The following is a 15584-nucleotide window of genomic DNA, read 5'->3' on the forward strand; positions in this document are numbered from 1 at the left end:
ATCACGCTGTGTTACAATGCAACGTGTCACCATGTTTTACAAATGCAACGTGTCACCATGTGTTACAATGCAACGTGTCACCATGCCCTAATGAGCACTGAGACAGTACCTATCTCTGTTGATGGGCCCTATGCCATTGGGTCAATTCTGCATTCGCATTGTGGGGGAAAATAATACAAATAATATTTCAAATTCATAATGTGCATTCCATCCGATGATCCCAATGCGCGATGCATGACAAGCAAGAAACAAAAACAGAACCAGGGCAACCGACCAAACTAAAGATGGAAGGCCACTTTAAAGAAATGGGTTTTCAAAGCGGACTTAAATGTATCTACTGACTCCGTTCCATAGCGTGGGTGCCACGCTAACAAAAGCCCGATCACGAAAAGCCCACAACCTAGACCTGGTAGTGCTGAGCAGTTGGAGATCAAAAGATGTTAAGGACCCTGATGGAATATATAAATGTATTAGTTCCTTCAAGTTTAGTGGGGTGTGCCCTTTTAAAGCCTCGCAGGTTAATGTGGGATAGTATCTCCGAAGAATAATCCCTTCCAACTTCCCTCAAATGGTACTAATTTTATAGAATCTGCAGAGATGATTGGCTGGATCACCTCCGCAAACCAGAATTTGAAGACGTAACATTCGATTTATGAATCGAGTGGCTCTGCCAATTTGTGCAAAATTAACTATTTAAGATCGGGTATTGAAGTCAGATTTCTTAGTTTGCAGTGCTCCACTGCTCCCACACACACACACAGTGTCTCAAGCAGAGAGAAAAATTTAAACTTGGAGATACAGGCACTTCTTTCATGTGTCTCCACATAACAATACCATATTTTTTAGACCATCAGACTTTTGCCTGTCCAGACTAATGCTATCCAGTGGTATTTGTTGAAGAAAGCAGACTCTGGACTGGTTTGGACCTTCTTGGCCTCATCAGCAGAGTCGGGTTCGTTAAACAAATGCTGCTGGTTCACCAGATTGTAGATAACATTTTTTTTTTGTTAGATCGCGTAAATATAAATGTGTTGTTAAACCTGCCACCACCCGACACAGCCAACTAGTAAGGTTTGTCACGTAAACAGAACATGCCAATTCGTTACTGGTACAGCACACCGGTGTGTTTGAGAGCGAATACACGTGTCCAATTTGAGTACATTATGGATGATATTGGTGTTTAAAACTCACCAGATTGTATTGGCAAGAGCACTCCGTCTACAAGAATGGGGGCTCTGTTCAATACAAAAAAGTGAAATTGGATCCAAACTCATAACAGCGGGGGGGGGGGGGGGGGGGTGGAGCTGCTAAACGCACGAAGCCAGATTTCGCAACGGGTGGGTGTACAACACAACGCATCCGACGTGTTTGTTCTGAATGACATAACATCATAAAATCAGGAGAGCGATGACTGCCAGGCAGGTGTCCGGCGGTCGAACTCACGTCCTGGTTGCTCATGTCCCAGTAGGGCCGCTCGCCGTAGGACATCACCTCCCACATGACGATGCCGTAGCTCCACACGTCGCTCGCAGACGTGAACTTGCGGTAGGCGATCGCCTCCGGGGCCGTCCAGCGGATGGGGATTTTCCCTCCCTGCACGCAACGCAGCGCCGCGGGACAGTAAACAATCGTCAGCGATGCGATGGTGTTTTTTTTTTAACTTACCACCGCCACCCAGGAAAGCCTCACCAAGGCTCCCTTTGAAACTTGTTTCAAGCGCTGTCCGGAATTGCGATGATTGGTCAATTCCCACGAGTGTGTGTTTTTTATTTCATTTTTTTACCTATGTGACTTTACCGAAAGAACTAAGAGTAGGAGGAAACCAGAGTTAGCAGGCATCTTAAGTTGGGGGGGGGGGGGGGGTAACACTCAAATGCATTGCTGTTCTTGTATTTTCTGGCCACATTACAGCCAAAGTCTGTTACCAGAAAATCTCTCATCTAAGGACTGACCAAACTCAACCTTGCAGGGCTGTAAATTCTCCCGGGATTTCATGCATTCACGGTGATTTGTACACGGGCAACGCGAGAAAGTGGGGTGGGAGGGGGGGCGGCGTGACTGGACAGTGGTTCACGCATTGCGCCGTTACCACGGTCGATCGAGTTCAATTCCTGGCCACAGCCAACATCGGCAATGGGTGATACGTGAACTGCTCCCCTTCTCTCTCAACTTCCCCCTCTTCACCGAGCAGCGCTGACCAGCCTGAACTCTGATCAAACAGACTCCAAGATTGACGTGGTGTGGAGATGCCTTCATCTAGCAGTGGAGTTGCAAACACCATTCATCTAATCCACAAGAGGTTAGGTTTTTTTTGGTTTGGGTTATATCGTGTAAATATAAATGCTGTCGTTAAACCCGCCAACACCCGACACGGCCAAATATAAAAATTAGTAAAAACCTCTAGAATGAATAATAATGATCGCGAAAGCCGCCGTATATGTCTTACTGATCATACGCAGTCTTGAAAGCTTGAGGCTCAACATTACAATCCTGGTGCTTTGCAAAAAAAAAGAAATCTGAAGGCAGTTGATTAATTAAAATTGATCACTGCCCACGTTTTATCTTATTATAAGCGTTTCCATTCTGAGGCAGCATCAATGGTTATCGTTGCGATGTCTTCCATTGTCAGTACAATCCCTGATGCTTCATTAAGTTCGTGAAATTTAATTGAACCCGAAAATGTTTTGCCCGCACAAAATATATATTTATAATTTTTTCTCATTCTATTTACATGAAACGGTTACAATTACGCGACCACCGCTTGGAGTGATTTAAGTCAAGCGGGGTTCTTAAATGTCTAATTTAGCAAAGTGCACGGGGCGTGCAAATTTGTCAAAAAAAAAATTTTAGCGATTCGACCGATTTGGATTGGCGCTCAAAAGGCACCCCTTATCACTGTGTTTAGACTCGTTAGGCATGCACCAGTGCCCCATGCTGCTACCAACGCTCTCTGTTGCGTGTTTGAATTATCCGTGACGGGGTCTCGCAGCAAATCAACCAGGTGCCGTGAATGTAATTTGCTGCACGAGTCTTTGAATTAAATGAGATGCACAGCACAGTCCACTAAGTGGGCCTTTCAATTTAAAAACGAAGTTATTAGCAGATGTAAATTACTGGCTGGCCACAGCATGCGAGGACTTGGCACAATTCATGACGTACCAAACAATTATGACCTCCCTGATTTATTTGTGCATCAATGAATAAAGTGGGGGACTGCTTTTTGTGTGTTCAGTTTGTTGTCCTTCCCTCGCACCTCCGATGAGGACGGTTGGCTACAGTACGGTGTGAAAGAAGTTCAAAATACATACGTCATTATTCACAGCAAACACACTGTGCGTATAAATATATATTTATAAATGTGGCTTTGATAAAAAAAAAAGCTGTTTTCTCTATAGTGATAAAAGTCGCGTAAGTATGTTTTGATGCTGGGTAGAATTTTCATGAACGTTTTCTCTCTTTATCGATAATGCACGGCACGTGCAAACCGCGTTGGTCCTAATTTGACAAGTATGCGTGGCACGTTGGGCGCGGAGTATTTTGCGTGGCATATGTTGAATATTAACATCAGCGACTAAACAGTGACACATATTTGTACCCTGACCATATGCCCTGAAGGTGCTTTTTACCCAGATGCCCCATTAGGTTCATTTGTACTTTTGCCACTTGTGCCCTCTTCTTTGAATTGCATGAATTTGTAAAGCACGTGCTTTCAAGAAACCACATCCATAGCTATACAATGAGCTTTGGATTCAGAATATAATTTCCCGATACAGTCTGGCATGTATGTACGTTGAACTTGAACTTCTTTCACACCTAGCGTAGCCAACCGTGCTAATCGGCGGGGTGGAGGAAGGCCAGCAAACTAGGGCATATGATGTAAGGCATACTTTAATTCATATACAAAAATCACGCGACCGCATAGTTGACGAGTAAGCACGGTTGACTGCCACAGTTGTGTGGATGGTATCCCATGGTCCTCCTCCATATCAGAATCAGAATTTGTATTAATCCTGGAGAAATACTATGAGCTACGAAGCTCTTCTTTCACAGATGTCCATGACATATGACACATGTCACGCATAAATCCATCAGGGTGATACATTGCCAATTTTCTCACCTTTCAATGAAAAAGGTGAAAGCTACAATTGTCCTCTGGGGTTTTGCTCGTCCCGTCGTCCCTTCTCGGTCAACAACCATGACGAGCATTTCGAGTGAATAACAAAAAAATCAACCGGTCCTATGCTACGCAGAGAGTGGTCCCTTCCATAGACATTTGAAAATTGCCTCTCATGGCTCAAGGTCACCGATGGAGATCGATCCCACCCCATTGGCTGTTTGAACAGGGAAAGGCGGGCGACATGGCCCACGTGGTTTTCGTGTCGCGCCGGGACCCTCTTCCGGAACGGATACCCTGACGCAGCGCGCGGAGAGCGTGATACGTTGGGCCGCACGGCACGGCGGCTGTCGCCTATCGAACGCCGGCGGGGCTGCGACGCCGCTGCTCACCCGGGTGGTGTATGCGGCCTCGGGGTCGTCCTCCAGCACCCGCGACAGCCCGAAGTCGGACACCTTGCACACCAGGTTGCTGTTGACCAGGATGTTGCGAGCGGCCAGGTCGCGGTGCACGTAGTTCATGTCGGACAGGTACTTCATGCCGGCCGCGATCCCGCGCAGCATCCCCACCAGCTGGATCACCGTGAACTGGCCGTCGTTCTTCTGCGTGGGTAGGGGGGGTAGGGGAAGGAGAGAACGCAGAGCAGTGTTGAGCTGCGGCGGTACGGGACCACTGTGCCAGGCGCAAGCTCGTTTAGTGAAACATTTCGCAGACACAAAGTACTCGCCACAGATGATAGGCTCTCTGCCTAACTCGTCAAAGAGCACAAACCATCGTCACACCAACTCCGGCCATCCTTGCAGCAGCTGCGGATTTTGGCTGGCCATCGAATTAAAGCGGCCACCGCGTTGCGCGCTTTCAAGGTGCGCATCTGCGGCCGTCTGGAACACTCTTCTTGCCGATATTAGGAATCCGCTGGAGCTGTGCACTTTCAAAGCTACATAGCAAACTCATTTTTGTTTGTTTAGTTTGTTGTACTTCCCCTGCATCTCTGATTAGCACAGTTGGCTACATACCGTGTGAAAGAAGTCCAACATACATACACGAAGTGGCTCATCATGGAAACATTTATAGCAGCCAAATACTCTAAATGCAAGTTTCTAAATTTGGAGGGATCAAACCGGAGGACGCGGAGAAAAATCCACGTGACCAAAGCTTCAAATATACTGGTGTCAGGGTCGGGATTGAACCCCCGACCTCCTGCATACCAGGCGAGGAAGATCACATCACACCACCGTGGTACCCCTGAAATAAGTAAATAAACAAGCCACATAGTTCAAATCTCAAGTATATATTTTCCACGTCACGTGAAATTGCATTTGCTCTGACTTGGCAGAACAGACATGTGACTAACACAGTGCAGCGCTTGCTTCTTGCCAGACTTAGCGCATGTGCTCCAAGGTTAAGCTGCTAAATAATTGGATGCTACTGCACGAGGCCCATAGCCTTAGCCATGGTTCGGCTCAGGGTCGGCTCTGGCTTCAAGTGAACTGGATCAAAGCCATGCTCATGCTTAATTAGAGCTGGCTCCAAGGATGGTCCCAGACACTCAGTTGATTTACATCAACGGAGCCAAGCCACGGCTGAGCTTCCCATGCAAGCTTGAGCGCAAGTGAGTGACTCAAGGCGAAGCTGAGCCATGTTAGAGGCCAAGCGAGAGCTGATCCGTGACTCGGAATAGTGCACTAAGTGGTTGTGTATATATGTGACTCCAACCAACTTCATGTGTCTTCTTGGTTCTTTCGGTAAAGTCACGTAGAAGGGAAATAATAAAAATAAAACATTATAAAATAATTCTCACGACGTTTCGGCCACAACGCAAGCAGCCGTCCTCAGGTGAAGACCTGTCTTCCCGACAGACCTGGTCTTCACCTGAGGACGGCTGCTTGCATTGTGGCCGAAACGTCGTGAGAATTATTTTATTATGTTTTTTTTTATTTCCCTTCTACGTGACTTTACCGAAAGAACCAAGAAGATTAATCCCTGCAGTCACGAAAGCTTTAAATCGAAATTCAACTTCATGTGCACTACCGCATGTGTACTGTGCTCTGTTCAAATGTGCTTCTTCGTTCCCATTGGCACTTTGAAAGCTGCTCTAACTTGAGTGAAGCATGAAGTATGAAGTGATTAATGATGATGATGATGATATGTGGCCACTGCATATGCTTCCTTACGTATAGGTTGATCTATGAGAATAGGCGTGTAATTATGCATAGATTCATGGTTTAAAATATGTTATCGATAAGCAAATTAAATTGTGCATGTGAGAATGATTTTTTTAATGAAAATTACATGATAAATATATGGCAATACTCCATTTATGCTATTAGAGGTAACTAAAATGTACAAACGAGACGGGAAACAATACGACTAATATTGAAATAGAAAGGCCATGAAACGAATTATTTAATCAATCAATTGGCGATCGAGAATTGTACCAATTCATTGAATCTCTGTTGGAATGTATGTATGTTGACCTTCTTTCACACCGTACTGTAGTCAACCGCATGCATCGGAGGTGCGGGGAACACAGCACCCATTCACTATCTTTCAATATCCTCTTATGCACAGTAATAATATGAAGGAACCACAGATAATTGAAACAAATGTAAATCTATCTTGTTTAAACAATTTTCCAATCCAAACCTCTAACCATAAACCCATCACAGCATTGCCTGGCATTGTCACATTTAACCGCAGTACCAACGGCATTAGTTTTACTTTGTCGCTCATGTCTGCTTAAAATAATGCTTTGCATAATACCACAAAACAAATGAAACGCCAGGGTTAGCGTGATCATTTTCTCCTGGGCCTTGCATACACAGCCTTTTATTCCTGAGCAGCAGGTTAGAGATTTAGCTTAGCTACCTTCCCGTAATTAAATTTCATCCCGACACTCAGGGAATTACTTTTGAATGGATTACGCAACACTACGTGGTCATAGGCTGGCAATTGCTTTGTTAATTTTTCTTTTCAATGGGGGATAGTTTTGGTTCTTCTTGGCTGTTAAATAGGCGTGCCAGTTTACCACTTGATGTGCGTTTGTGTCTGTACCTGCCCACGTGTGGAGAGACAATTGTGGCAAAGTTGAGTGTGTGCTCTGCTAAGTTCCGCCTAAGCAGGCCTTTAATCCTGGCGATAATTCACAACCCACAGTGGCAATTGGAATCTGAACTTGCTGACCTGTGGCCCTTCCCAAGATAAAAGTCAGCGTAGTGATGCATATCTGGTCAAATCCGAGGCAACGCCAATCGTCTCCGTGCTCAAATGAGCATTGACGCGGCATTGATCTCCATCGGTGGCCTTGAGCCAGCAGTGACATTCCACATTGCCAGGGCGGGGAAGAGTGTGCTCATCTGATCATTGCAACACTTTGAGACTTGATTTTGACTGCATACAAAAAATAACACGCGTGTTGGTTGCTCACCCGTCATAAATGGGTTACACGTTGGTTCGTGCAACTGCCTTCGGCATACTCGAGTTTGATTCCTGGCCACGGCTCACAACAGAAATGCTCCTGCAATCCCCCAACCCCTCACCTCCCCCCCCCCATATTCACCAAAGTATGGTCGGGAAATCCCCTCTAACTGAATATGCATTGGGAGATCTTCATTCACTGGTGGAGTGAAATAGGTTGTAATTTTGGCATGGGTACATGTATAAATAAATACAACTGAGTTTATAAGCATTGTTTCAGGAGCAAACGATTGACTGTGAATGCAGTTTGCTTGCAGTTTAACGAACAGGTTTGATTATAAACTAATCCATTGCAACAACCTATCCATTATGCGAACAGCGGCAGGTTAAGTCAATGTTACGTTGCTTTGGTAGGTAATCAGTAGGTCTATTACACTGCGAGTAGCATAATTGGGCTGATGAGACAAGGGTGGAGTGCATTAGATATTGATGCTTCTCAGTCAATTCCCAGTGTTTCTAAACAGCAGTTTTTAGCACGTACATTTGCGGCGATGGAATGCGCTTTGAAAAGTCTCCATTTGAATGAATGCTTCCCTGAAAGAAATTCCATTTCCCCTCTCATGCTTCACACTCGGCGTGGTGGACTGCAATGGTTTAAATGAGTATGAAATGAGAACAATTTACACAATAGATCATGGCCAATTGGAGTTATGCAGCCATATCTCACCACATCTGCTTTACTCTTGCGAGATATCTCAGTTGCTTGCAGTCAACACTTGACCTCCAAAGTCCACTCTTAAAGTAGTCTGCTATTCGTGCTATGTCCCTCTGTTACCGACCTCTCGGCAACACTGTCGGATGTGCATCTCAGTAACCTTCCCTCCATCTGCATTGCTTGTCTTCTTGAGTTCTTTCGGTAAAGTCACGTAGAATGGTAATAATAAAATAATAAAAATAAAACATAATAAAATAATTCTCAGACAGAGTCTGAATGAGACTCTGTCTTCTCGACAGACCTGTTCTCCACCTGAGGACGGCTGCTTGCATTGTGGCCGAAACGTCGTGAGAAACATTTTATTGTGTTTAATTTTTATTATTTAATTATTTCCATTCTACGTGACTTTACTGAAAGAACCAAGAAGATGAATCCCTGCAGTCACGAAAGCTTTAAATTGATACATAGCTTGTCTGCCGGTCTTATGATCCCATCAAAAGTCCCCACGAGACTTGGGACCCATTTAATTTTTTCAAGCTTTACATTTTCACTGGCACTGTTTAAGCATTCTTAAGAAAAAACAATAAAAATGCAGCACCTACACTGCACATAGGCTCCTAAGAAAAAATATTAAATAATTGAACAGCATTGTAAAGCGACAGACGTCTTTACGGCACAATTCCCTATGACACATGACTTCCTATTGGATTTTGTGCTCAGTAAACACGCATCACTATAAAGATGATATAGCACGGCACAGGGTGCTGTGTGCTCTGCATGTATCTGGTTGTAACACCAGAATCTCACACGTAACTCTCCCGGTGAAAGTGCAATGAAATGTGAACCTACAAACTGCTCTTTGCAAAGATGTAATTCTCTTATGAAACGATGATGGTGGTCATCATCAGAACCGCAGCGCACGGATAATAGCAGCAGGAGGAGGAGGAGGATGATATAAAAGTCCCCGCTGTGACCCGAACATTAGTGGAGATTTATCTACACCAAACGTCCAGTGAGCCCCGTGGTTGTATAGAAACGTGTGCCTGTGTGTGTGCGTGTCGAGTCGTGGGTGTGAGTGCCGCGCGTGTGTTGTGTGGCGAGCAGTTACAGTGGTTAGCACATTGCGAGATACTATTCCTATGCACCTCTCCGGTGCGTGTTCGGATTGCCGTTCGCTGCAGGAACTGAGAGATTCTGAACATTTCCTGAATGGTTCCTTTCGGTTTTTGCCTGAATAAAACTAATGCGTGAGACATTGGACTTGGGCAAGTTTCATAGCACAACACGCTAACCAGTATGCAAACACTCCGTAAGACACGGCCAAAAAAATACACACTGATAATTTTTGAATTATAAAAGCCTGAAACAGTGCCAACAATTTTGCTAATTGTTTATCGGTCCGCGTAAGTAATTTGTCTATGATCTTTACGTAGTTTGTCTTGCACGGAACATTTTTATTAGTGTAATTGATAATGAAGCTCATGAACAAACACGGCTCATTCCGGGACGTACAGCCATTATATGGCATGCACACACACGACAGAGCAATAAATCCCATTAATTCTGCTGTCATAGTCCGTGATCTCATTAATACCGGGTCACTAATACCCACCATGCAGTGCATTATATGCATGCGTCTCATGTAATCCGCTAGTCAGGCAAGCCCACTGACCACCCCAACTTTAAGGCCCGTGCCAGATAGACCTAGCTCATTAAGAATCTATGTTGGCGTTAACTCACAGCCGTGCGCACTTGCTCATATCAAACTATTGCGTTTATATATACATGCGTGAATGAATGGGTGACTGAGTGCAATTCTGTGCCTAATTCTGATAGCGAACCAAAAAAAAATGTTAATTATCACATTGGAAAGTGTTGGCAGGTGTGGTGCCGTGTGGGTAAACTGACCTCATTTGAACCAATATAATATTGGCAGATTAAATTTAAAGCAAGTTGGAGTGTTGTGCCTCTGCTTACACGTGCAGATGTGGAGACTTGTCTACAGTTGGTAACCATTAGCCACAGATGTACATTTCACAATTTCTACGGCAGAGACCAGTTTGTCCAAAAATACAGAAATGGGTGGAAAAAAATAAACCCACTGATGACTTCCATCAACGTTGTTCTGATTTAATCACCCTGAGAGTCAGAATCTGATTGCGATTTTAGATTTCAATTTTCAGATCGCACCATCCAGACAGAACTCCAATCAGTCTGTCTTAACCATTACTGATGTTTAACATAGTCATGTTCATGTAATCAACGCATTCATGAGTCATTTCAGCCATAGTTAACACTGGTGGCTGTGTTGTGGATGTACTTGTCCCTGTCATACACATGTGGAAGTTTCTACCACTTGCTCAGGATCAGCAATGGATTTGAACATTGTCCAGTGTTCACTTAAACTTTAAGTTGCTTTGATGTTTTTTTCTTTCTTTTTTAAAACATGCAAGTCTATAGTGAATTAATTATGTAGGGCATTTAATTAGCCACTGCTTGTAATATCGCAATAACCTTGCTTCCTCTAGTCAATATTTGTTTAATTGTGTCCCTCATAAGGAACCACAGGACTCGTGACAATATCGATGTCTCAACGTAATTTTTAAAATGTTTCTTATGATTGATTGCCCAAACATAACAGTTAATTAGATTCATTAATCATCATTGCCAATGCATTTTTTCCAAACTTAATCTCAAACTTCTCAATCACAACTCGTGGAAGTGGCCCGTTTATGGCAAACACCCTTTAAACTGTCACACTCTGGATGAGTAAGTCAATACTTACGAAGATTAATACATGAATATTCTGGCAAGACTGCCTTTCGATGCAGATGTTCTAATTACTGTATTTTGAAGAAAAAAGCACTGAGAAATTCATATACTTTGCCACATATGACCAAAAATGACACTCCATCAACTTAAGTAGCGTTGAATAGTCATTAATTCAGACGGTTAGGCATTCCGTATAATTTAAATGTCCATTTGTCAAAATTTGACAGGCCTTTTTCAATGACCGTGATCAGGTCATGGTACAGTAATAAGTAATAACCTTCTCAGCCGCACACGCTTGGAGTAACGCATTTTTACAGGTGATTTGGTGTCAATGTATAGAACGGGTTTGCCTGCCTTCTGCACCGCTTTAACACTCAGTTGTGACCTTCAAAAAAAAGGCCAAAACGAACTCTACCATGAATAATGTAGGTCTGTTGGGAGTTTTGTGTTGGTACACGAGTCTGTAAACTCTCACGCGTACGTGGCACTGTTTTCAGAAGTGTTGGACTCAAAATTGCAAATGTACAAGTTTCCAGGTCACGATTGTGCCATCACCACTTCGTGGGGAAGTCATCATTGGGACATGGAGGCACTCTACATGTAACTGCATATGTGTATAACCATATATATCTATGGGTGTGTAGGGAATGTTAATGTGGTATTTAGTACAATGTGTTGCAATGCATTCACATTCCTGGCCACACGCAATACCTGCGCAGTTGTGTATCTGAACATGGCACGTGTTTCACTCTCTGTCAAGTCGTCCAAAAATTATCTGTTAATGTCAGCACTAAGGCAGCCGAGTGTGGTGCTGGTTCTACGAGGCACTTGTGTACGTTGCCTGCTGTAATAGGTGCTTACTAACAGTGTCCGCACCTAACAGTCTATGTGGTTGAACGTGTTTAAGTGTGTCAAAGTGTTTCTCTGCTCCAAATGAGTAAGTGAATGACACTAATCGGCATTGACGACCCAATATCCATTGGTGTAAATTTCACATCCCATGGCGGGGGACCAATCTATCCATAAGTCAACCATCGTTGACCCCCCAAAAAAGTGGTAGTAGCTTTATCAGCGGGGCATGACGCGTTGAGTTGAGCCCCATTTGCGAGGCAAATTTGACTCTGACCACTGTGCCACAGATGGCCGACTCCTGTGTATACGGTTTACTACACTCACCATAAGCATGCAAGGGTGAGTTACAATCATTACAACCGTCGCGATAATCATTGCAATCAGTGACCGAGTTGAATCGCGCGCAAAAAAAAAAACGCACAACGCGGGTTTCAATTTCACTTGCCCATTGTACGACTAGGCAGGCGCACGGACACCGCATCAACGGAAACGAGTTAATGAAAATAATGTGCTTACCCGTACGCAGATTAATTAGTAAAATCCCATGGGCGGCTCCTTAAAAAAAATGTGCTCATTAGGCCTCGCCACGTACGAGTGTCAGTCATTTCTGCGGTGCAAAGTAATGAGGTTGCTGGCTCGGCTCACCCACTGGGGAAATGGTTCCGTGTACGTTGCAGGCAAACACACTTAGCGCGTCGGTATCGGGTGGGAATAGGGTGCACTGGCACTATTAACCTCACCGCACCTCGCGCACACCGTGAATATTCGCTGGCCGAGACACCGCTGGGCACCTCGCTATCGAACGGAGGAGCCTTGACAGAGCCGATATGCTCGTGGGCATTTGCAACGCCCTTCAGGTTTTGCCCGCACTTTTATTTGACGTTTATTTATCTCTGGCGCGGCTGGAGAAAGTCAAAGTGTATCTCTCTCTCTCCGTTTAAATGAGCATTGTGGTTGCCCCACACTTAGACATCTGGCTTTGAGCCAGTGTTGCAAGTTCCACATTCCGACGGCAAAAGTCAGTATCTTTTTATTTTGTTTCGTGATTTGCTTACCTTTCCTATACTTTGAACTCATATGGTGTTTTTGTATTGTTCGTTGTTGTGACTTTATGAACCGCCCCTACTGGGCATCTGTGAAATAGAGCTTTATAGCTCATCAGATTCCTCCTACAGTATCAATATTCTCATTCTGTATCTGCATTGCATGACCAATGTTGACTTCCCCAAAATGGTACTAATTTGATTGACCCTGGAAAGAGCCTGGGCTGCAATTACCTCTTTAATTTAAATCAATAAGGCATCTGCAGGCATTGAATTTACGTCTCTATAATAATACTTTCACATTTATATAGCGAATGTAGACACTGTGTTTTATTTGCCCTGCCAAATGGTGAGGGTTGCCATCACTGAGGTACAACAAAAACCAGGCCACGTCGTGGAAAGAAGAATATCTCAGAATAAAAAAAATAAGAAAATCCTGAGAATCCCAGGACAGGTGGCAAATGTACCACTGGCCTAGCTGGGTGTCTGTATATACTGTCGTGTAAATGTTGCATTGTACGTAGCTTCAGTTAAGAAGCAGCTTTGAGTATGCTTGAGAAATAGTTCTGGATCAGAAAAGGGTATAAGTCAAGTTTCAGTCGTTAATTTCAACGTAATTCCTGTGCCCAGTACTAACGATGAATTCGTTTTTGAGCAGGGACGACGGAGAGAATAAATGCAATACCAACATCGTTTTGCCCTAAGAACAGTGAATCTGACTTGCCAATAATAGCAGTGATGTAAAGTGGCCTTGCTACTTACCCTTAAGAATAAATCCAAGGATCCATTCTCCATGAATTCAGTGATGATCATGACAGGTTTACCTTCAGAGAAGAAGAACACAAAATGCATTAATTCACAAAACCATTCACAATTAATAATTTCTGGCAAAATAATAACCACTACACGGTAGCATTCACATATTATATCACTGCTGACATGCATCGCCATGTGTTTATATATATATATAAATAAAACATATGAGCACCGTATCAATCTTCTATGACCATGGTGATGCCACAGTATATGATATATTTCCATCCTCGTTAAGTTGAAGAACTGATCAATATATAACAATAACAACAAACGTGACGACCGTCACTGCTAAATTTTGATTTAAAGCTTTCGTGACTGCAGGGATTCATCTTATTGGTTCATAAAACATAATAAAATTATTCTCACGACGTTTCGGCCACAATGCGTTGTGGCCGAAACGTCGTGAGAATAATTTTATTATGTTTTATTTTTATTATTTTATTACTTCCCTTCTACGTGACTTTACCGAAAGAACCAAGAAGACCGTCACTGCTACTCGGACTGAGCGGACTTTGCAATTGAAGCACCACTTCACAAGTATCGCCGATCACATAACGAATGCCTCAAGAGAAGGTGCCATCATGAATAGGCAGCTGCGAAATGTTTAATGTATTCCGACGGTTATTAAGAAGTCTGCGCGCTTACACTTCAGGGGCAGAAGCGCACGGCAGTTAGGTTAGCGCACATCACAATTGGCAGGCAATCATATTGCTTCGGCAATCGCCGCATTCTAAATGCGCTTTGGCTGCGTGCAACGGTGGGGGGGGGGGGGCAGGGGGTGGGGGTCTGAATTCTAATGGGCTAAAGCGTTTGTCGGCCTTTGAGATTGCTTCCCTCCTGTCGGTGTGTACCGAGTCTTGGGCAGGCGATATTCATCACACATTCTGCTCTCGTGTTGCTCGAGCCGTACTTAAGAATGCACACCAGACGCCAGATCTTGATTAATTCAAAGCTCGCGGGCAAGGTGGCCAATTTTGTGGGTCCCACCCACTTATATGATTAAGTCACCCTGCGGAGACTCGCAACGGGAGCCGGGCGTCCACAAACATCTTTTTTCTTTTTGAGAATTCTTCAAAGGAGCGTTCTGTTGTTGTTGTTGAGAATATGCAGCTATCATGCGACCCAAGGGCGGGTTCACGCTGGGTCGTGCAAAAATCACGTAGCCTAGCGTAATGGCCACTTGGAGCCCTCACTTAAGTGACGTGGTCACCGAGGTGGAGAGTTAACGTGGCGCTGTGTTGACAAAGTTGCGCCTTTGAGCGTCAAGTGAACGGTAAGAGAAACCGCCTGTCGATCGGGGTTAGGGAGGAGCAAAGAGGGGTGATCGCACGACGATGAAGCAATCATTATCAAGAAGGTGGCACGCTGCGTTACACGTAGCGTCGCGGTCAACCGTGGTGATGTGAGCACGCTTCACACAACGTAAGTCGTGATTTTCACTTCACGGATTTAAACGATCCAGTGTGAAGCCACCTTGACCCTTCTTAAATTAGCCTGTGCGCTGACTATCCTCTGCCATAGCAATGTGGAATTTACACTGCTGGCACAGAAATTACATTGGAAATGAACATTGAACCCACTGCTCATTTGATGATAGACACTCAAAAACTTGGCGTTCTTTAAGACTCATCGAGTACGTGTCTAAGCCAACCTTCATGAAGGTACTGATCTAGTAGAGGAAGTTCGAGAAAACGACGTTGTTAAAAATCACTGCTGCAGAGCACATTTAAAATACGGCCCTCAAATAGAGTAATAAGGCCAATGCGGCCGATTATAATTAAACACATTTCTTGAATTGAGCAAGTTATTATGAACTTGTAAAATTAGATGATGATCGGGTAGGGGAAGGTGTCAC

General features: G+C 44.1%; 1 protein-coding gene across 1 annotated transcript in view; it reads right to left on the bottom strand.

Moving 5' to 3' along the window:
* The window catches only part of LOC133352494 (ephrin type-A receptor 4-like), a 107880-nt gene that overhangs the window by 14604 nt on the left and 77692 nt on the right, over positions 1–15584 (bottom strand). The window contains exons 13-15 of the mRNA XM_061568176.1: positions 13676–13737; positions 4507–4716; positions 1444–1593 (exon numbers count right to left, since the gene is read on the bottom strand). Coding sequence (XP_061424160.1) covers positions 1444–1593; positions 4507–4716; positions 13676–13737 — 422 coding nt within the window. The remainder of the gene's footprint in view (positions 1–1443; positions 1594–4506; positions 4717–13675; positions 13738–15584) is intronic.

The sequence above is a fragment of the Lethenteron reissneri genome, chromosome 40 (assembly GCF_015708825.2).
Source record: "Lethenteron reissneri isolate LAM-NWPU_2019-01 chromosome 40, ASM1570882v1, whole genome shotgun sequence".
Classification (NCBI taxonomy): domain Eukaryota; kingdom Metazoa; phylum Chordata; class Hyperoartia; order Petromyzontiformes; family Petromyzontidae; genus Lethenteron; species Lethenteron reissneri.